Raw genomic sequence first — 23,429 nt, 5'->3', positions numbered from 1 at the left:
CAATCAAAATTTTCAAACACAGACCAATGGCCAATTGTTGACATTTATATTACCATGATAAAAGTAAAGGAGGAAGCTTAGCCTAGGTTGTTGTTTTATTATGGATGGTAATAACATTTGCAGGGATCCATTTTCCACCTGTCCTACAGTGGTGGAAAACATATAGGTCAGCTTAGGGTCCTATTACACTGAAAGATTATTGTGTGAAAATTTGTTATATTGTTCTGTGTGTATGAAGACAACAGTCAGACGTGTAACGGAAATTTGCTTGTATGTTATTGATCACATCTATTGAGCTGCGCATAAAATCATTGTTAAAGTGGAACTCCAGGTAGAGGTTAAAAAAAATGAAACTTCTACAGAAGCACATAGCATTACTTACCTATCTATCCCAGTTTTGAAACTACCCAAAATCCATTTGTTTTGGGGGTCTTTGTTCTTTTGTCAAAGTGACATTGGTAGTGCCTGCTCTGATCCTCTCTGCCATTTAGCATCATTTACTTGTGCTACTGCATCATTTTTGTGAATACGCTGCAGTACTGCAATGAAGCTGCAACATGTGTGAACATAGCCCTAATTTCACTGCAGACTTTTGCACAATCAGTGAAATCAGTGCAGCACCTGCTTCTGACTGGTCAGAGAAGGTGAATCATTCTGGGAATTGGGGGATCCAACGAACCCTCCTGTGACATCCCGTCCTGCCCCCTGTCTGCATCATCAGCCTGTGCTCAGCAAACACACACAATGTGAGGCATGGAATATTTGTCTGTGGGAGAGCAGTGGGAGAAGGAGACAACGTAAATTGGCACAGAGACCTTTTTTCTTTACTTGATGGATATCAGTCAGCTACCAGTGTGGCAGAACCGTACAGATATGGTATTACATTATATAGACACATCTATATAACTTTTAATGTACTTTCTATAGAAAAAGGTTTTCCTTATGTGGAGTTCCCCTTTAATCATACAGGGGTGGATATAAGATGGTATAAACAGTAATTTCTCCTGTACTAGGTGGTTAGGGGTGTGGTAGTGTTGACCAGAAGTGGGGCTCCTTTAGCTAAAGGATAATGCACTATTCAATAACAGTGATAAAGAGTTACCATTTGGTGGTACTATCTACTTTACATACACAGATTAACCCCCTAACCCCAGGGCATTTGCACCATTTGCATTAATGGAGCCAGCAAAGAATCCAAAAAAATAGAAAATAAATGGTACTAGCAATGGTCAGCTCTGTCCCAAAAAGTCCAGCAGACAGATAGCTTGAAGAAAATGGTAACATTTATTTTATAGCACCAGTTATAATGTGTTTCCGTAGACTCTGTCCCTTCATCAGATAAAGTGCAAAGATACAATAAATGTTACCGTTTTCTTCAAGCTATCTGTCTGGTGGACTTTTTGGGACAGCAATGACCCCTACTAGTATCAATTCTTTTCTATTTTTTATTTGTTTATTGCTTTGTACGGGCCCCTGTCGGGGAGCATCCCATCTATTTGTACAGTCAGCTTTTGCGGTCCCTACAGTCCTGGAACTACGCAAGTAAGCCTGAACAAAGGAGGAACCATTCTCCCTGAATAGGGTGATGTGCATAAAGCCCAAGGGGCTAGGAGGTAATAGGAGTTAATACACGAGGCATTTGGGCCTTTTTTCTCTGTATTTTTTATTTTTTACGTATATATGTCTGTAAAGATCTATTCACTTGGCTAACAATTCTCCAGCTGTTTTTTTTTTTTCTGGCTTTCATATTTAGTCTGCTTCATCTTATCCTGCTTATTAAATATGTTAAAGACCATGTGATCATTTTCTTCTTATAATTTCCCTATGGCTTTTTATCTTAATCGCTATTTTCTTCCCCCACAACTCTTCCCATAAGCCATTAAGTTGTGCCATACGACAAGTCTGCACAGCTTGCTGACATAAGGACATTTTACGAGATGATCCTAATGCTTGTTGTCAGCACATACATATTTGTAATGATAAAGCATCTTTTTCACGCCAAAATGCCTGTCTTGTAACTTTCAAGTTTGCACCCTCAGAGAAAGGAGTTCTGCTTTCCTTCTGTCAGTCCTCGTTGTGGATAAGAAGTGACAGCACAGTAAATGTTTGACATCCGAGTTCCCCTTGATATGTTCCCGAGCATTTCATTACCTTAATGCCATGCTGAGCGGGTGATTACCTTTAGCTATTAAAGACAATTATTGCTACTTGTACCGCTTTGCAATGCTAGGTGACCTCTCGTAGGTCTGTCTCATCCGGCCCAAAATGGACACATTATACCGAGTATGTGGAAATATTACCTAATTTTCTGGTGTTTTTGCTGGATTACATTAGACATTTTTAGTGTTTAGTATTTAGTGTATTGTTTTTGTGGGTATATTTAATATAGGTTATATGATATTGTTAAAAATACATATAGTATGGTAACACATAGGGGAAGCTTAGAAAAGGGACGAATCCCAAACAAGGTAGCATATACGCGGCTCCGGTGCTGACAGTTGCTACGGGTCCCCGGCTATTACTGACAGCCAGGACCCGCCGCGGATGACACAGGCGCAGCTTCTGCGCCCGTGTTATCCTGCATCGTAAATTAACATCACTGCTGCCTCAGGCATAGGCTACAGTGAAGTTAACTTACAGCGGAATGGCAAGAGGGAGTTAATATTCCTATAAATATCAGAAAAACTGGCTAAAAATAAGACAAAATAGAAATTTGAACTTCTAGAACTTCTGCCTATTCATAATTTATCCAAGATTCTAGCTGCCACATTCTTCTATTTTAATATTTATAATCTTTAAGTAGTAACACATTCTGTAGCATTTTACTATTCAGAGGATACATGAGCAAACAGAGCAAGACATTATATAGTATATTAACAAACTAATTTAAAGAAGCGGAGTAAGGGACATGAGGTGACACAAAAGGGTAAAGATAAAAAAGAAAAAGTACATATTCTGCATAGCAGTCTAGCCATCTATTATAGTGATAATGTAGGACACATAAAGCTTAAGGGCTGGTCATCCAGCCAGTATGATCAGATATAAAAGGGAAACTGTCATCACTTTAATGCTGTCTGAACTAAAAGGCATCTGGGAAGTCCCCAGTTTCTTGTCCCTGGCCTTAATTAAGAGATCACTTGCTTTATCCAAAAAGGGAAAGATGTAGCAATCAAGGCTGATGGGGCGGGGACCGCCTTAATGACTCCTGTTTCAGGCAACATGAAAGTAACGACCAAGAGTACGAACCCGAACCGAACTCGGTTCGGACCATCCCTAACTGCAGTGTGTTCTCTTACATGCTGCAACATGAAAGAGGGTTGAAAAGCAGAAGACAAGAAGCACTCTGCTTCACTGCTTATGCATTGATAACCCCTGACCTGTGCTAGCACGTTTTGCTACTTTAGTGCCACAGCAGCAACAGCTGGAGAATGGAGGTCTGGGTTATCAGTGCACAAGCAGTGAAGCAAAGAGCTCCTTGTCTTTTGCTTTTAAACCCATTTTTGTGTTGCAGCATCTAACTGAACTTTGGGTCCCGTACACACTGTGGTATATGAAGGGTTAAGCAGAAGGACACATTACTGTTCTTACTGTACCTTCCCTGTGCTTCCCCGGGAAGGAGGCGATGAAGTACTGCCTCTGTGGTATGGGTGGATTGTGCTAGAGAAGGTGCTGCAGAGGCAGTTCTGAAACACTGTCTCTGTTGGGGATGCTGTCTCAGTCAATGCTGGAAGCGCTGTAGCTGCTATGGAGGCAGGCAACGTTTTTCCGAGGGGGGCCAGCACCCCCTACTGCATAGGCCCATAGTAGTTGCCTGGCCCTCCTTCATGGTAGACACAAATGTGGGAGAAGATGTAGGGAGGTACAGCATGTGAAGAGATGTAGGAGTGAGGAGTTTGTATTCTGAACTAAATAGGGTACCAATGAAGTGGCTGGTACAGGGTAGAGACAGCAGTGTACTAGTTGGACATAAAGATGAGTCTGGCTGCTATAATAGGGGACAGTTTGCAGAAGATCGATTAGTCTTGAGTAATCAAGACTGGATGATTTACTGCAACAATGAAAGTTTTTGCTGTTTCCATAATAATAAAAAAATAAATAAAAGTGGGTTTTGGAGGTGACAGAAAGAGAGACAGGGAATGGGAAGGAGGGATTCAGAGTGGAGACAGCGTGAACAGCTCACACACAGTTTTCTGTATCCTCAACAAAAAGCAGCAGTCTCAGAATTGGAGGAAGGAGACTGAAAAAATAATAACAAATATGGAACAAAATTTTAGTCCTCAGGAGGAAGAATAACCAGAATACCCCTTAAATTCCTTTAAAGAGCTTGGTTTGTCTTTCGTATAGACGGGTACCCATCATTGTACGCAATATTAAATGTGTGGTCTGACTAATGATTTGTATAGAAGCAAAACATGGCTTTTCCAAGTATGTTGCTGTATAATCCATAATTGTATTATCCTCCTCTGTGTTGGTTACCTTACCTAGTTTCCCCAATTCTAATATTCTGTGTAACACACTTAGGGGGGCATTTATTAAGTCCGGCGTTTTTTACGCCGGACTTATAAATGCCCCCGCAGCTCAGGCGCTACGGAGATTTATGTAGAGGCGGACCGCCTCTACATAAATCCCGTGCGCGCCGGTGCGCACCGCCGAAAACCTACGCCAGCTGAGGACTGGAGTAGGTTTTCGGCGTACACTTGGGCGGAACGGATGGTAAATCGCGCGGACTCTGAGTCCGCGCCCTCCGTTCCGCCCACTACACACCCCCTTTCTGCCCCCCTGGCGTACTCGGCGGAAAGTGCCGATTTGCGAATATTTTATTAGCAAATCGGCCATTTGCGAATAAAAAACTACGCAAATCGGCACTTTCCGCCTAAAATCATCCGTTCGCCGGATGATACATGTGGCCCTTATAGTATATAGAGCACAGTGACAAACACTGACCTCAACATAGAACCTGTTCACACTATGTAAGATTCGTAATAATCACAGCCGCTGTAACAACGGCCATGATTACTACGGAACTTACGTAGAGCTTCCTTCTAATGAATCCCAGCCGGAGTGTATACACATAGGGGGAGATTTATCAAAGGGTGTAAAATTTAGACTGGTGCAAACTGCCCACAGCAACCAATCACAGCTCAGCTTTCCTTTCAGCACTGCCTAAAGCTGAGCTGTGATTGGTTGCTGTGGGCAGTTTGCACCAGTCTAAATTTTACATCCTTTGATAAATCTCCCCCATAGTATACACTCTGGCCGGGATCCCTAGCGGCGCCTTTAAAGCGTAACTATAATTTCAGTAGCCAAAAAATGAAATTCCTCAAATAAAAAGCTCTCGTGTTACCCTTTAAAAAGAGCCCTAAACTGCGTTGTTAGCATGTACGCTCGCTGAGATATCCCCAGTTGTTTGGCTCAGAGGAATAAATGAATTTTTCTCCTGGCTGAGACAAAGTGGGCGTGGCCTATCCCTCATCTCTCTGGCTGCGTCCCTCCATCCACTGACCAGCACCTTAGCAGATGTATCACACAAAGTGGGATTAGATACAGCCCCAGCATACAGTATCACAATGTAAGATTAGATACAGAGCTCCAGCAGATGGTATCACACACAGTGGGATTAGATACAGTCATCTGCTCTCATTACACTGTAGGGCAATGTTTGCTCCAGCTCTTCCCCTGCGCTGCTCCTCACACACAACACCCTCAGCTCTGCTTAGTGACCTCTGTGAGAACGTGCTGCTAGGAGGAGGGAGGAGGAGGTTTTGTTTATGTCTGTGTCAGGGCTGTTATCTGATCCTCCTGTCAGAGTCCGTACTCTCAGGACGGATCTGCAGTGAGGGGGCGTGTCCAGCAGGAATGCAGAAATAAGTCACAGCCAGAGAGGGCTGTAAGGGCTTAATCAGCCTTATGTATTTAAAAAACTGTTCATTTTAGGTTATTAATGTATATTGGAAAAATTCTTATCATGATCTAAACTAACTAAAACTGAATGGTCAAAATATTTTATAGTTGCGCTTTAAGAAACTGCCATGTCACTTTTCTGCAGCCTCTATTCAGTGAAAAGCAGCTGCAGAAAACCGGTCAGTGAACACAATGGAGCTCCATTGTGTGCAGCAGGGAATTTGGATGCGGGCACATATGGATGCGCCCACATCCAAATTCAGCAGCAGTGAAGATCATCTGGCCGATACTGCAGTAGCGTCCGGGATGATCTCTGACACCAGCCATTCCGTGACCCAACCGGTGTCTTACCACATGGAAAAATGGGCTTAATTTTGACACGACTGATCTCTTATAAACCCATGCTGATTCTGTGTTATAAGGTATAGTTTCATTTAGATACTTTATGCTCTACCAACATATTGCCCACAATAGAGGTTAAACTATCAGGACTATAGTTTCCAATTTCTCACTCTTTTACATATTTGCATGACATTTGCTGTGTGCAAGTTCTGTAAAGTAGATCCTTTCAATATATAATCCTTATCCATTCGGAATAAGGGTCTGTTTATCTTGGTTGCTAATTCCTGCCTATAAAACATAGGAATGTTAATATTTGCGGTCAACCCTCTGCTTTGTCTGTTTGATTGGCTTATTTCTTCTTGTTACAAGGGTTAATCTCCAACATTATGTACTAACTGCTTACTCTGAATAATTTCGCTTCATGTTCCGTTATCATTTAAAAACCCATTTTCTGTTCATGAGTTGGACAGAAACCAAACGCTTTGTGTAGGATACAATAACACGAGAAGCAGAGAAGTGTGTCCTTATCTGTCTGGCTATACACAACGGTGATTAGCTGATAATTAAAATAATAATTTAGTCATTACCAAAGTCTCCAAACCCAAATGGCTCACAATGTCTCAAAGGCAAAGCATCTCTTCCATTAAGTATCTTCCCTTTTTGCATAACTTCTTGTGTATTTTTGCTGTTTCTAAGGACAAACAACCTTTTAGTTTTAAATTGGGCACTTAGATATGACCTTAAAAGCTTATGTACAGTATTAGCCAAAGACAGTGTTAAGTATGTTTTTTCTGGTCTGTAAGTAGCTGTAATCTTTCTATAGTAAGCTTATGTAAAATCTCACATCTGGGTAATAAATCTCCATTAACCTTTTTGCAGTCTCCACTTTTTTTCATTTTTTTTTGCCCTCTCTGCATTTTTTTTAAATGGTAAAAAGGAAAGCCTGGTAGGCCGGATTATTGTTATTATGATTATTATAAGTATTATATTAGTACTGTGAGCAGGGCCGTGTTTACCACTAGGCAGCCGTAGTCCATTGCCTAGGACAGCACCAGGGAGGAGGAGGAAAGGAAAAAACTTTCTTTTTTCTTTTCATTTTTTTAGTCTCTCCCCACCCGTTCAGACTTTCGAGTAAATCTGGTGTCTTTTTTTCCGGGGTGGGGGGTATGGCGGTATTGGTCAGGTCTGATATGGCTGTGTTATCCAGTCACAGTATGGTGGTATCAGTTCTGGTGTGGCGATATTAAATGTGACGCCTAGATTTATTACCTACCAATCTACCAATCCTGTGATGACAATGTGAAGACTGCTCTTATCACTGATTGAATTAGAATTTTTTATTTTATTTTTTCAGCAGTTAAAAGCCATGAAAAACGCAATTCAGACAATGTTTGTACATGTAGAGAAATGCATGTGACCTAAGCCTGGCTCCCATTTCTTCTCCAGTAGTCATGTGCTTTTACCAGCATTATTACTGTATCTATATGCCTATTGGTTAGCAACTAGAAAATCATGATGCTAATTGGTGATGGGGGGCTTCTGGTTTAGTGCCTAGGGCAGCAGCAGCTGTTAATACGGCCCTGACTGTGAGTATACAGAGGTGTACTGTTCTAAATACACAGTCTGATTGGCTCATTATAACTTTAATAACCCTTGAACTTCATCACTTGAAAAATTCTCCGTAACATTAATATCCATCATCACATGAAAAAGCCTATAGTCTGCATAAAAAATAAATGATCAATCTGAATCAGGTATTGACGTTAATGACTTGAAATACCATTATTATTATTAATTTGGTTAGGAACTCAGCCTGCCCTAAGGTTCTTGAGCTGCTTTAGGAGAGTGGTTCCAGATCCAATATAAGAAGAATTAAAATCAAACAGCAGCTGGATATATTACCTTAAAATTGTTATTTTTAACTCTTCAAAGGAGCAAAGGAGTAGAAGTGAATTATAAATCTGAACCACAAAGCATGTGTTTTAAATAATAATAATAATAATAATAATACATTTTCTGAGTATACAGTTAATTTACCACAAATTTTGTAGGGGAAAAAATGGGTGCACATAAACCTCTTGCTTTGATCTACTGCTTCTTGGCAAGCCTTCAAATGTTAAAATTAGGGATGGTCCGAAACTGCCGAGGTTCAGGTTCGTAGGAACCCGAACGCTCGGCATCAGATTCCCGCTGTCTGCCCGCTCCATGCAGCGGGTGGATACAGCGGTGGTCCTCCCGCTGTATCCACCCTCTCCACGGAGAGGGCAGACAGTGGGAATCATTGCCGAGAGTTCGGGTTTGTACAAACCCGAACTGAACTCTGTTCGGACCATCCCTAGTTAAAATCAAGTAGTTAGTATACCATTTCAATAAAGGTGTTATTCACACAGCCTATTTTATGAAAAAGCAGCTGTCAGGAATGTGCAGTAGCCTGGTGTGAACTGGGCCTGGTTTGTTGTGACACACCCGATTGCTTTTCATCCAGCAATGCAGGAGTTAACCAGAGCTCTTCAGGATTTGAATGTTTCAGCTGAACTTGATGCTGGGATCAGGGCTGGTCCAATCAGCTGCTGGACCTAACTTCTGATCCTGGATGAATAACAGCTAGCTGCCCACTTCTCTGCTGGCTATTTCGGTTCATACCTGGATCCCAGTTTCCCTGTGTTTATTCCCTTCCTAATTCCCTCTGATTGCTCGACTTGTTTTCTGACCTTCCGCCTGACTTTTGACTATTCAATTTGGTTGCTGATTTTGTACTGCGTTGCTCGTTTGGTTCTGACTTGGCTTGCTCACTATTCTATATTGTGTTTGTCCTGTTTTGTGTTCCACAAACGCCTTTGTGGTTGTCCGCGGGTGCCTAGGGCCGACTGAGGCAAGTAGGTAGGCACAGTGGGTTGGTTAAGACCTAGGGCCCACTGTCTTGTCTTGTCCATACCATCCTGCCCTGACAGCAGCTCCACATCTGTCCCCAGGTTGTGTGTGGTATTACAATTCAGTTCCATTCACTTCAAGAATGGTGCGGTTTCTGGCCATGTTTTTAGAAGCTTGGATAATTCCTTTAAATTGTATAAGCCCACATCCACTTCACAGCCATTTGATCCAGGTGGGTCCCTAACTTAAAGGGGTACTCCATTTAAGAAATATTTAAGAGTTGAACTGACAGGGAAAAATTAGAATAGAAAGATTTGCCCAGTTTCTGTGTTTTCAACTCACTTCTGGTTTTGGTTGAAAAAAGACTGAGCATAAGACGGACGGAAATACTATATGTGAACATAGCCTGAAGCTGCAGAAAATCCTCACTTCCTAGTCCACTCTATCTCTGCTTTTCTGTCCTCCCCCTCCCTTTTGAGACCAAAGTCACAGGATCTTCGTCTCTTCTGTTGCCATGCAAGCTGTAACACCTCATCTGTAACCCCATCCACCACTGACATCACACCAATCAGTAAGCACCTGGCCAAGAGACAACGGAACAATGACAGCCTCCAGTGCGGTTACAAGAGATTACATTTTAGTGTAGTAGAATCTCCATTTTCCATGATGGCTGCACATAACATGGCACTTTCGTACTTTTCCAAAATATACACTTTTCTAAGTGTACACAAGTGCAGGATACAGAATAACTAGTGGAAAGATTGGGCTTTTGTTAGTTCTTTTGTTCTTTTGTCACGGTATGTCCATGGATGAGTAACATAACAATAAATGGTCTAGAACCTGGGTAATAATTAACTTTCCAGAAGCCTAAAATGTAGATATGTGATGCAGATGATGTCTTAGGGTGGGTTCACACTGAGGAATTGTCGCGGATAAATTCCGCGGAATTCCGTCGGCTGTATGTGCACACGGCCGTGCACCTTTCCGCCGGCTCCATAGACACCATTCTATGGTCCGGCTGGTTCCGCATTCTGCCGAAAGAGTTTACACGTCAATTCTTTCGGCTGAATGCGGAATCAGCCGGCCCATAGAATGGTGTCTATGGAGCCGGCGGAAAGGCTCGCAGCTGTGTGCGCGCACAGCCGACGGAATTCCGCGGAATCTATCTGCGAGAATTCCTCAGTGTGAACCCACCCTCATAGTGTCTTGCATCCATTCTGACACAAAGATACTCTTGCCATTGTCCATAGTCTGACCAATAGGAGGTGACAATAAGAGTAGCTGCATTTCTTAGGTGCTCACACTAGACTACTGTATTTTCATCTGTAAAATCTCACCATTCGCAGGAATTTAAGGAAAGATCCCTATTTTCTATCTTTCATTCTGCATGTGGCACACAACACATTCCCTTCTTTTTCTTTAGCCATATGATTAAAGAGATCATTCATTCTGACAAAGATCTGATTAATTTGGTCATAACAGAAAGCTATGATTTTTACTGTCAAACTACACTACCCCCTTAATGCCAAGTTGGCCTTGAGCAGGATTGGCACTATGCTGACATATTATAAAGGGCAAATCAGCTTGACCACAGTCAATTAGCACTATTTCTTATCAGTCAGTGTTATTAATCAGATGAGAAATTAATATTTCTTATAATAATTAGGAGGAAGAATCTACTTAAGATTTTGCTATGTCTAAAGCTACTGTATACCCAGCTGCTTAAATGGACCTATGAAGCCACCATGTAGTTTAGGGTAAATTTATAAATGAAAGGGAGAAGAAAAAATCCGTCCGAGAGATCAGAATTTAAATTGAAATTCTAAATGTTCTTGTGTTCTTTATAATAAATTTAGTACAAATCTGGCAGACGACCCTACTTTCTATTAAAACATGCCAGTATTTGTAAAGGGCCTCATTTTCTAAAAATGTGTCAGTTTTAAGCAGTTGTTTCCATTTTTATTTTTTTTTTGCGTCAAATTCATTAAAGTGGCGCACACCCTATGTAAATCTGGAAGGTTTTTCACAGGACAAAGTTAAAACCTGACCATCCCGCCACACTAGAAGTGGCTGTAGACAACCCATAAAAAAATGACGGTTTGCTTAGTAAATCTGTCAGTTGAAGGACACATCTACAACATGCCCAGTTGCTGGGTTTTTGAAAAAAATACCGGGTTTGTAAGGTTTTTGGAAAAATTGTGTTGCAAGTCTTTAGTAAACATGTCGAAACATTAAACCGACAGGGAAAATTAACAAAAACCTGACAATTTGCTGTCAAGAACCGCTAGTAAATTTGTCCAATGTTTTTAAATCCAAGAAATCAACCTGGGCAGTCTTTCTCTTGTTTGTTCCGGGATCCTGCTTGTAACTTGTTCACAGAGCTGTGCAGGAGGACAGAGGCAGAAACTTTATATACAGTAGTTTGAATGGCTGAGTGTAAGTTCAGGCACATTATAGTAGCAGTGTGTATAGCTGGGTGTGAGTGCAGGCACATATAGCAGGAATGGAAAGGATGGGAAACACAAGGGCTGACAGAGACCCCGCTATGAAGACCATGCCTCTCGCCCACTCCCCCTCCCACCCAGTACAGGGAGCTCTTAAACCAAAGCAATGCTTTTAAACCAAATTACAGTTTTTAAAAACTGTGAGCTCTTCTTGCAAAACGCTCTTAATCCAAGTTACTCTTAAACCAAGGTACCACTGTATATTTTGTCATAAAGTATTTATATCATTTGCATTGTAAAAAAAAAGTCATAAATTCAGAACTAGAATACTGATTGATGTTATTAAAATTGGAGTTGGGAAATTGTCAGTCTGTAGAGAGATATACAACATAGCCTCACTGACTAGTCACTTTGGAGAAAATGGCATCAACAAAAGCATCAGCTGCAACTGCACACTGAGTTAGGAACTTATAATAAATGTATCTACAAAGCCACAACACTTAAAGGGGTACTCTTATTTCACATAGTTATCCCCAATCCACAGGATACTACTAGGAGATTGGATCGGAGTCTTAAATGCTGGGGCTTAGGCAGAGCTTAGACCATAGCAATGTGCTCGTTATCCCTTAGACTGTGCATAGGGGATAACTATGTGAAATGGGAACACCCCTTTAAACTATGCCCCCTCTTATAGGTCAAAAATTAAACATGACAAATGACACACATGCTTGAGAAATGTTTCTGAAAAGTCAAAAATAAAAAATAGAGCAAAACACAGATTTACCAGCAGCAGGTGTTTTTATTTGTACATGTTTGAAAAGGATTCATACTAAATCCAGATTTTCTTCTATCCCTCTTATTGTTTGGAAAGGGGTGGACCAGAGGTAGACACAGCATTGGTGTAGTCCATGAAGCTGCACAGGGGCCCAGTAGGTAAAGGGGCCTGCATCCACCTTTAAAACAGCAAGCAGCCTCCCTCTGTCTACTAGATAGCATGTAAGAGCCTAGGCCGATGGTCACACTTTTTGGTTATTTTTGTTTCAGAAGCATAAACTGTTTGACCACAAGCAACAGTTTTTGCACAGAGGGGCCTCTTTGATGTGTTTTTGACCTCTTCACCTCTCTTTCCCACTGATCTCTCATAGAGAGTTTCAACCTGAAATGAACATAGCCTGAAAATGTCTTTATTCACTTCAATCTATTCAGTGGCTTTTTTGATAAGTGTTTCTGGCCGTCCACTCATTGATTCTCCGAGCAACAGGACGAGACAACAAATCTGACGACATACTAGATGCACTTAAGCTTTTCAATAAGATCACAATAGTTCAGCTTTAGGCAGTGCCTTGTGAATGGAGTTCTTACTTTTGTGTCATAGCTACTCTATCTTCCGCCATATGGTGCAGTACTTCACCATTGTTATATGTTACAGAGCAGTGCATCTAAGGGAGAATATTTTTGTAAAATGGCATCTGATGGAATATGAAACAATTCTGTTCTCTTGTGTATGGATCTGACAAGCCCTATATAAGTCTTAGTATGAAAACAGAGCCATTATAATGTACAATGTGTCCCTATAGACTTGCCATATTTAACATTTTATGGCTATGTTTATACAATGTAGGAGATCGGCCGGTCTCAGAAAGGATCATCCCGGCCAGTACTGCAGCGCCGCAGAGTTCTGATGCGGGCGCATCAGTGGGCGCCCGCATCAGACCTCCCCACTGCACACTATGGAGCAAGCGGCCGGATGGTGAAAGCATAATAGTGTAAGCCTTTGTCAGGATGACCTAACTTCTTATTTGTATTGTGCATGAGAAAATTTACTATTCTACTATTTACCAATCCATTCCATGAAAACCGCTCTATTAGATCACTCATGTGACAGAGATTAATAAGTTTAATTTATTTTCCATAAAAAATGACGTTTCATGACTCATTAACCAAATAGGTATAGAATTACAAACGTAAAAATACAAACGTGACAGCTGCAGCTTGTTCTTTGGCTTCTACATCAACTCTGTCAGTAGTTTCCGGAAATCTCTGGTTTGTAACAATTTCCTTTTTTTTTTCCTTTTTTGATAGGGAGACACAATTGCATCCTGTGATTCCTATGGTATTTTGAAGCTTTGGGATGTGCGGAAGGTGTCGGTGGTGTTATCAGTTGATGCAGGACCTCATCCTGGAAATCAGGTGGCCTTTGATCCATCAGGTAAATGCCAATAACTTCTTGTGTAATCTGATATTAGGTGGTGAAGTACAATTCGGAAAGATAAAGCGTCAAATCCTCCATGAGCGATAAGTATTGACCAAAAGTAAAGAGAATACATCAGTGTAAAGCAGAGCTGCCGATTTGAGCCAGGGTTTTATATACAGGTCAAGCAACCGTATTCTCTATATAACATAAATCTGGTCTGCAACATTATCAGAAGAATCCTTAGACTGATATTTAAAGGGGTAATCTCAGCTACTAAACTTAAGCCTTATTACACTGAACAGTTATTGGCCTTACCTGGCTGATAACCGACCTTTTAGGCCAATAATCGTTCAGTGTAACAACACTTGTTCAAAGGCAACAGTCAGCTGATATGCACAATGTTAGCTGTTTGAGATCTTTCAACATGTTAAGAGATCAGCAACGGTCTGCAGCGCGTTGCTCCATGTAATAACAACGGCAGCAAACCACCTCTGGCTTTCAATGGGCCATCCGAACGAGCTGCTCCCACCTGTTATCTTTGTGTGTAATAGCACAGTGCAGCGAACAGGGAACAAGGGGGAAGTGCTGAACTGACAGGTTGGCTCTCACTCTCTTGACCCATTGGACGACATTCATTCTCCCGATCTACTTTCACTTCCTGTTGTGGATGAAGGGGGGTGGGGGGTCACCTCCACAGAGGGTCTTTAGAGCCATAAAAAGTTTATCTTCAAAGGCATTGTTGTTCTGGCCAAGCAACACTGTGCTTCTCAGCTGTGCTCTGTTGGAATCTGTTCTTCTAGGTTCTGAGATCTGACAGCTCCATGGGGCTGGGAGCTGCTAGTATGAAGATGGATTACTGCAGATGATGTGGGCGGGTATGGTGTTACTTATGTTTAATTTGTTTTAAAAATAGATTTTGCATCAAAATTTTAACTTTGGTTGCACTCTGCAGGGGTCGTAGCAGTCTAGCTGCACTCTGCTGGGGTTGTAGCACTCTGGTTGCACTCTGCAGGGGTTGTAGCACTCTAGCTGCACTTTGCAGGGGTTGTAGCACTCTGGCTGCACTCTGCAGAGGTTGTAGCACTCTGACTGCCCTCTGCTGGGGTTGTAGCACTCTAGCTGCACTCTGCTTGGGTTGTAGCACTCTGGCTGCACTCTGCAGAGGTTGTAGCACTCTGGCTGCACTCTGCTGGAGTTGTAGCACTCTGGCTGCACTTTGCAGGGGTTGTAGCACTCTGGCTGCACTTTGCAGGGGTTGTAGCACTCTGGTTGCACTCTGCAGGGGTTGTAGCACTCTAGCTGCACTTTGAAGGGGTTGTAGCACTCTGGTTGCACTCTGCAGAGGTTGTAGCACTCTGGCTGCACTCTGCTTGGGTTGTAGCACTCTGGCTGCACTCTGCAGGGGTTGTAGCACTCTAGCTGCACTCTGCTCGGGTTGTAGCACTCTGGCTGCACTTTGCAGGGGTTGTAGCACTCTGGTTGCACTCTGCAGGGGTTGTAGCACTCTGGCTGCACTTTGCAGGGGTTGTAGCACTCTAGCTGCACTCTGCTCGGGTTGTAGCACTCTGGCTGCACTTTGCAGGGGTTGTAGCACTCTGGTTGCACTCTGCAGGGGTTGTAGCACTGGTTGCACTCTGCTCGGGTTGTAGCACTCTGGTTGCACTCTGCTGGGGTTGTAGCACTCTGACTGCACTCTGCTGGGGTTTTAACACTCTAACTGCACTATAATTAGATTGTAACTCTTATTTTTTTTATGTTTTTGGGTCTAGTATTGTGTGGTGATTGAGTTTAACTGTATACAGTATACAGATAATCTTTTGCAAGTATGGTCTGGGACCTTTTGGTTTCATGTAATAGTTTAAAAGGAAATTTCACAGTAGGTAAGAGCTCTAGTTCTTGATACAGATGTAGCCAGAGTTAACATGATCCTTGACTCAACAATTGTGTCGGGGAGGTGTGCTAAGTAAATTAGAACGCATCATTGTGATGAAGTTTACATAGGCTACATCTGTATCATACAGATCATCTGCAAGAAAAAATTAAAAAAATATCTGAAGAGTAAAAATTCACAATTTACATAAGCACAGTCTTGGTTCTCTAAACTTTACTTGCATATTACCAGAGAAAGGTTGGACTTCCAGTTAGTAAAAAAAAAATGAGAGCGGCTGTTTTTTTTCAAAGCAATATCGCTATTACAATACAAAAGCAATATACTTTTTCCTTTGGAAATCTGTCGAGCCATGCTACTGTCCACGTACAAATTGGCCTTTAAACACCACATAACCAAACACAAATACAGAGAAATACAGTAGCTGAAAAATATGAGTTTCCTTCATGCTCAGAGTATTTCAGATGGAGAATTTGGCTTCATGTCACAAATTCCTGCTGAGAAGGTTGTAAAATTTGACCCAGTGGTTTGCAACCAGATACTGGGAATATAAAAGGCTCTTGAGGCTCCATAGAATCATGAAAATGGATTCTTAAGTCTGCTGCCTGAAAATTGTGAGCATTTAGTTATAAATCAGTGTCTGAACCTTGTATACTTGTGGTGTAACTGAACGGCAGAATATTTTTCATGCTCTTGTTTATTGCCTCTGGTAGTTAATGCACTTGGTTTCAATTTAATCATTGCATAGTGCTGATTAATATCATGCCTCCAATGTCCCTAGGTTGCTGTTGGCTTCACGTATGTGCAAGCGAATACAGGGAAGGAGCAAATGCAATAAAAACCAAGTGCATAAAATATGTTGTAAATTGTCTTCTGTTATTACCACATGCCAAACAAGCCTGATACTTCCTTGTCTGTCAGTCCGAAAATAACTGCTTCGTAGGCAGCCTGGTGACATTTTTGATGCAAACATTCTGCAATGTCTTAATATGAGAACAATTTATTTATTTTTTATTACATTAAAACACCATTAATTTTGTAACCTTCATTTCAAAAAATGTGTGTATTGTATTAGTCTAGCTTGTATAAATGGTATAGTTTTTAAGGGACTCCACTGTCACCACTTACGTCTGTCAGAATCATAGGGGTACCAATTACAAATAAGCCCAGAGGGGCGTAATATAATCCTCTAACTGCCCACCCCTAATAAAATGATAATGCACATTGTAATGTTTAGTGGGTAGTTTGTGTGTAGGAATAAAGAAAGAAAATTGTGGGCACAGACCCATAGATTGGGCACTTGTAGTATGTTCGACAATTTATATTGTAGATTTATATGGCTTTGGGTGATTTAAAAATAAAAAGGAGTCATACTCACCTCTTCTGATCTCCTGCAGTTGCTGCTCTGATTCCCCAGGTCTCTACTCACCACCTCTTCTTCCTGGTTCCTGATACGCATCAACACCACAGGAACTGCTCTGCTTAGCCAATAACTGGCCATAGTGGTGTCCTGCCTTGATCAGTGATGAGCGGGGGACCTAGAGAGTCAGAGCAGTCATTGAGGAGGATAATATGGGTAAATTACACTACACCAGCCATACCTGAAACATTTTTACCCTGGGACAAGCCCTTTGAAACCATAATCCACTGCCCTTCTCCAACCCCAATTCCTTTCCTATAGAAGCCACTCAGAATATGTTCTGTTGATGTTATATGGACCATTGCCTCTCTGGCTATATATACACAATGGGGCTGATTCACTAGCGTGTTCCCAGAAGCAAATTGTTTAGTTTTTGTCCATTTTTCCCTGTCCTTCCAGTGTTCGAACACATATACTAGTGTGGGACACCATTTGAATTAAAAAATAAAAAAACAACAACTGACAAACCTATCATTTTTGTCAAAAAACCTGCAGAGTGAGTGTGTCGTGGGTGTGTCCTTAACAACAACCAACAGATTTATTAAGCAAACCATCATTTTTGTACGGGTTTTCTATTTTAAAAACCAGCCACTTCTAGTGTGGTCGATGGTTGAGTTTTAGTTTTGTCCTTTGAAAAGCCTTCCGGATTTACATAGGGCACCACATTAATGAATTTGATCCAAAAAAAAAACGAGAGACAAACAACAGCATAACGGCTTTAAATTGACACATTATTAGTAAATGAAACCCAATGTTCATAATTGACAAAAAACACAGACAGCTGTACCTCACAGGTACTCTATTTTTTGTTTTTATATGTTGTGCAGGGTATTGCTTTCTTAGACTAAACCATAATGCACGCACGCTAATAGAAAGAACAGTGCTGACAAGAAGCTCCATCTTTGCCTACATATTTGCACGTTCCATTGAATGTAGGTGATGTAGCTGATGGGTGTTGATATCTCCTACAGTTTCGGAGTCTTCCTTACTACCATTCTATTTTTAATAAACATAGCAATTTAATTTAGAATCATATCCTGCATGAATACTCACAGTTTTCGTAGCATCCTTGAAATAGCTCTTGATAGACTCTCCATAGCAAGATATTGACTCTCCTATCAGATCCTTTCACTTTGCACCATTCCCCCTCTATAAGCTGTGAATGAAATTACATTTGAATATTTGTTTTAAATTTAATTTCAGATAAACATTGCAAGCACTTATCTCAAGGGCTCACTGGAAAGCTTCACATCCAGAGCCAGTAATGCAATGTTTGCTATGGATGCTAAACGAAAAAATGCACATCAATTTAACTGCTTCTATTAAAGGATTACCCCATTTATGAAATCAACCTGCTCAGATTAGAAGTGATAAATATCTTTTCAATTTTCTGTTGGCACCTTTATGCACAATTACATTAAAAATAGCCCAAAAAATACCTTAAGCGTCAATTGACTTGCATTCATTCAGCATATCATAACGGAGCAAGAGTTATACAGAATAAAAGAGTAAAAAGATGCTCAGTGATCAGACCATACTCATGTCACCTTTTAGGTTTCTCAATAAAGGGAGCCATTTTATTGCTCAACCTTAGTAGGAACCGTTGGTAATATCCTTTCTACAAGTTCTTTCCATGTCCAAGTATCTTCATCCTTTATTGCTGCTCACCGCCTCCTCCTCTTCTTGCACAGCCTCTGTGTTGCATGCTGTAGAGCAGCTATCCCCAACATTTTTTGTGCCAAGGACCAGCGTATGGTTATATACAGAAGATCCAAGCCCGATCCAGGAGGCACCATTAATATTGTAGTACTAAGGGGCATAGGACCCCAGTATGCCAGTTGTTACCTGGAGGCTACAACTTAACTTTTATTATATACAATAGTAAAAGAAAGTTATTATTTAAAAGTGATTATATACTCGGTCGGTGATTTTAAAGTATGCTAGGGTAATGGTAGGTCTATTCAAATGTTGCATCTGCAGTCAAGTGAACTTGGGAAACTCTAGACAGGGGGAACATTGATTGAGATCCGGAATCAGTAGAAGCAATACCCCGGCCTTAGGTGCTATACTAGTGTTCAATACCTATATTGGACTGGCAGCGATAAAGCTCAAGACACGCTGCCGTCCTGGATACCTTTCTCAGTTCCCAATTTCCATCTTGTTAGGTCTCAAGTCAATAGTAGGGGTAGTTGCATGGTATAAAGGGTTGATCCCTATCCGGGTATCTGCACTCTCCATGTGCTGCAATGAGGAATTTGATTTGGCAATACGCACGTCCTAACTGTCTAAATTTAGACATGTACTACCCTGCTTGAAGTACCATTGGCAATACTAACTATTTGATTTGTTTGCCATTATTCTTTGTGAAAGTCATCGAGTTGCTGACGAAACATGTCAGAATAGGCATTCACATGTTTTAACAGTATTGCTAGTATTGCCAATAAAATAGGTATAAAACATGGATGTATTTTTTCTAATAATGTGCTACATTAAAGTCTATGGAATAACATCAGTCCATGCACAGTTTGGAGATTTATGATGTCTTAAAGGGGTTATCCAGTGCTACAAAAACATGGCCACTTTCTTTCAGAGACAACACAACTCTTGCCTCCAGTTCAGGTGCGGTTTGCAATTAAGCTCTATTCACTTCAATGGAACCGAGCAGCAAAACCCCGCCCAAGCTGGAGACAAGAGTGGGGCTGTCTCTGGAAGGAAATGGCCATGTTTTTGTAGCACTGGATAACCCCTTTAAATAAGTTCAGCATAACGTAGTGGCAGAAATGATGAACAGATTGGTGTATTACTTACATTATTCTGGTCAGCCGTTCTCCTTATATGGAGGAGAATTGGCTTTGTGCTGCGCCACTTCCTCCACCCTCCAGATGTTTATTGACTTTTGTCTGCTTACATACAGAATAGATGGCCAACTGCCAATAAGTAGCTGGTAGGCAGAGTGTGCTGGTGCTCACAAATATCCAGGACTATTGAGCACATGCACATAATGGAGAGGACTAGTTTGCCATTCTTAGAGCGGTTGTTATTCAGGAGGTTGTCTCCAAATCAGCTACACCAAACAGTGTAAGTGATACATCATTCTCTTCAGCTTCTCTGTCATTAGTATATGCTACCCTTAGATAGGACAACATAAACCTACAGACAGGGTCTTTTTAATGTAGCACATTATTAGTTTCAAAATTCAGTCATGTTTTATACCTAATCACAATTCAATAATTCAGTCTCTTACAATTCAGTTTACAATTCAGGCACATTATTTTAGGTTTTATATGTTTCAGCTAATGTTAGAAAATGTTAGAAAACATTAGATTTTTTAAATTTACTTTTCTAATAGATTATAACCTTAGTCTGAACATGTCCCATTCCATATAATAAATGTAATGTGCACTGAAAAACAAATCTGTTGTCTGTGTTAATTAATCCATAATGTATCCCATATCCCTTTTCATCATATTGACTCCATCAGCACTCAACGCGATGGTCCTCATGTTAATGGAAAGAGCCATTCAGCTTAGAATGAGCTATTAAATAAGTCTGGTGCTTCGCCAAGAACAATCTGTTTAGAGAGGTCCTTCAAATAGGATCAGCTTTTAGTGCCATTTAAAGCATGTTAATGGTTTGGTCCAGTTATATGATCCCTAAATATGTATTTTTATGTTGACCTGCGGTTCTAATAAGCTCCTTAAAGTGTTGCTTAGTCATCTCCTGTCTATTGTAATATGTTGTAATTTTTTTGCAATATTTATGACATCATTCACAATGCTGTTGTTAATTATTACTTTTATCATGGAGAAAATTAACTTTTCTCCTTGACAAATGGGGAAATACTGACATTTCCGACATTAGAATAATAACATCAGGGATGTGACAACATGTCAGAGTTATGGGCTCATTTATTGGAAGTAGTTACTGCAGACAAAGCAAAGACCTGCAAATAGAAAAGTTCATGTATTTTGGGAAATAATATGCAGAGTTGACCCCAGTCTAGAATAAATAAGAAAAAACTAAAAACTTTAAACCTTTCGGCATGAGTTATCAGTACTCTATGCTGTTTCCTTCTACATTAAACAAAATATGTTAATATTGACATAATCAAAACTATCATCCTATGGCATTGTTGATGATTTTGTGTATCTGATTATTACATCTTTCTTATATTTGTATAACTTTTTTTTTTGTGTTAAGAGAATTCATCCTATTTAAAGACTTCAATGTATATCGCATTTGTTATGACAAATCCAGCATAAGCTTTGATTTCTTAGGTGTAATTTTATGGAATTAAGAAAAAGCTGACACCAAACATACCCCTGGGATAGTATATTGCAATTATGTATGTATAAACATAGCATATAATGTGTCAAATTACCATGAAATGATAAAGTCATTATGTAACTAGCAGCTGGAAATATTCAAGAAGAAAAACCCCATTATTATACAGTATGGTTATGTTATGCAGCCATTTAAATCATCACCATGAATTTAAAAGTTATGTGAACGATCCAGTGATCGATCATGCTGATCGGCCGCACAACCAATGGCTCTGCAAAGGAACGCTGATCATACTGATCGGTGCTCACTTGTAGCACAGCACCAGTCTGTGTAATAGGGCCTCTAGTCATCTAGCCTTAACAATTTGTCCCTTGTCAAAGTTGCTTAATTTGCTGCTTTGTATATTCCACCGCACTGGCAGATGCCACTGTCAGAACATAATCAATGCAATCCACTTTACTTGTCAGTGTTTTATTGTTATTGTATACTACCTTGCTAATTTTAGTGAGGATGTACAGTGTATATCAAAAACACTAAAGCTCATAAGGGTCTGCATATCAGGCCGTGTATGGCTGCAAACAAGTGTCCGTAAGTGGGATCGGTGCTCACTTGTACATACTGTAGCTTTTACAATGCACATTCAATTTACACACAAACAATTGCTGTATTGTTCATGCAAACATTCAAATATATTGTCATCAAGGAGAAGGAATGAGAGCGGCACTCACCAGAGCTTTGGTCAACCACAGATGCTTTATTTCAGGGATCCATACATAAAGCATAGCAGTTGTATTTCTCAAGTGAGAGCTAGAACTAGTGTAACGCACCTGCTATGCTTTCTCTATTGATCCCTGAAATAAAACATCTGTGGTTGACTAAAGCTCTGGTGAGTGCCGTTGTCTTTTCTTCCCCTTGATTTGTTTGCACCTGTCTGGATGAGACAACTACATACAGTCAATGAGTGTCCCAAGTCGGCATAGCCACAAGTGCCCAGATGGGTGGATCTGCAGCAGTGTCAGCGTCTCTACTGTATGTGTAAACTGATTCAAATACATTGTTATTGGCCACATATCTCCTCTTTAGACAGAGATACTGTATGTGCAGCCAATAAAAATAATTTTGCCAGGCCTACAAAAAATCAAATCAGCTTACAAGTAGGTTGTTTATGAGGTGAATACACATTCCTAGGAATGCTCATCAAAGTGGTTTTCCAAGTGATTTTGACTTACCTTTAATAAACTGGTCTTGCTATGTACTTAATATTTCAGCATTAGTCATTGACATAATCGACGGCCTCTGGCTAGGTGTCTCCATGGCAAGCGTTCAGAGCTTTCCAAATGGCTTGCAGCATGGCCCTCCCCGAACACAGGATGTCCTGATCTGGGGTGGGCCTAACAGTTAGTGGAGAGGTGGCCTTTTCCTAAACACACCGATTCCCCCCCCCCTTCTTGGCATAATCAATACCCCTGCTCCTCTGGTATATTTACTCATCCCCTCCACCCCTCTCCTGTATAATCATTACACCTGCCTAACTGCCATACGCCCTACCACCATCCGCTCCTACGGTGTAATCCCCTGTAATTCCACCTGTATTGGAGGGTAACACTGGATAGGGTGAAGGGGAGTTTGACGATTATACAGGAGGAGTGGGGGAGTCGTGCAGTGGTAGTCATTACATGTGATTACACCGGAGGAGCAATGGTGGTGGGGGTGTTACTTGGAGATACTGAGTACAAGTGACATAGGAGGAGCGCGCAGGGGGGTACTGATTACACAGGAGGGGGTGAGACATCAGTGTGTTCGGGGAGAGACCTCCTCCCCAATAACAGTTGGGCCCAGATCGGGGTGTCACTGTGACATCCCGTGTTCAGGGACACATATTAAGTATATAGCAACCAGTTTATTAAAGGCATTTCAAAATAACTTGGAGAACCCTATTGCCAATAATCGACCCATGTAAAAGGGCCCTAAGCTAGTAATTGGTTCTCTAATGTGTGTTGGAGGTCCCGGGCGTGGGATGGGGGGTAGGGTAGGACCGCTTCAGTATATTTATTGGTTTTGTCCCCTAATAGTTGCCCATTGGTT

The 23,429-nt window shown here is 41.0% G+C and overlaps 1 protein-coding gene across 1 annotated transcript in view; it reads left to right on the top strand.

The window, feature by feature from the left end:
• Positions 1-23,429, top strand: part of SPAG16 (sperm associated antigen 16) — a 666,429-nt gene that overhangs the window by 494,475 nt on the left and 148,525 nt on the right. The window contains exon 15 of the mRNA XM_069983207.1: positions 13,641-13,767. Within this exon, the coding sequence (XP_069839308.1) occupies positions 13,641-13,767 (127 nt within the window). The remainder of the gene's footprint in view (positions 1-13,640; positions 13,768-23,429) is intronic.

This window comes from Dendropsophus ebraccatus, chromosome 9 (assembly GCF_027789765.1).
Source record: "Dendropsophus ebraccatus isolate aDenEbr1 chromosome 9, aDenEbr1.pat, whole genome shotgun sequence".
NCBI lineage: Eukaryota > Metazoa > Chordata > Amphibia > Anura > Hylidae > Dendropsophus > Dendropsophus ebraccatus.
This window is presented reverse-complemented; position numbering and strand designations above follow the sequence as displayed.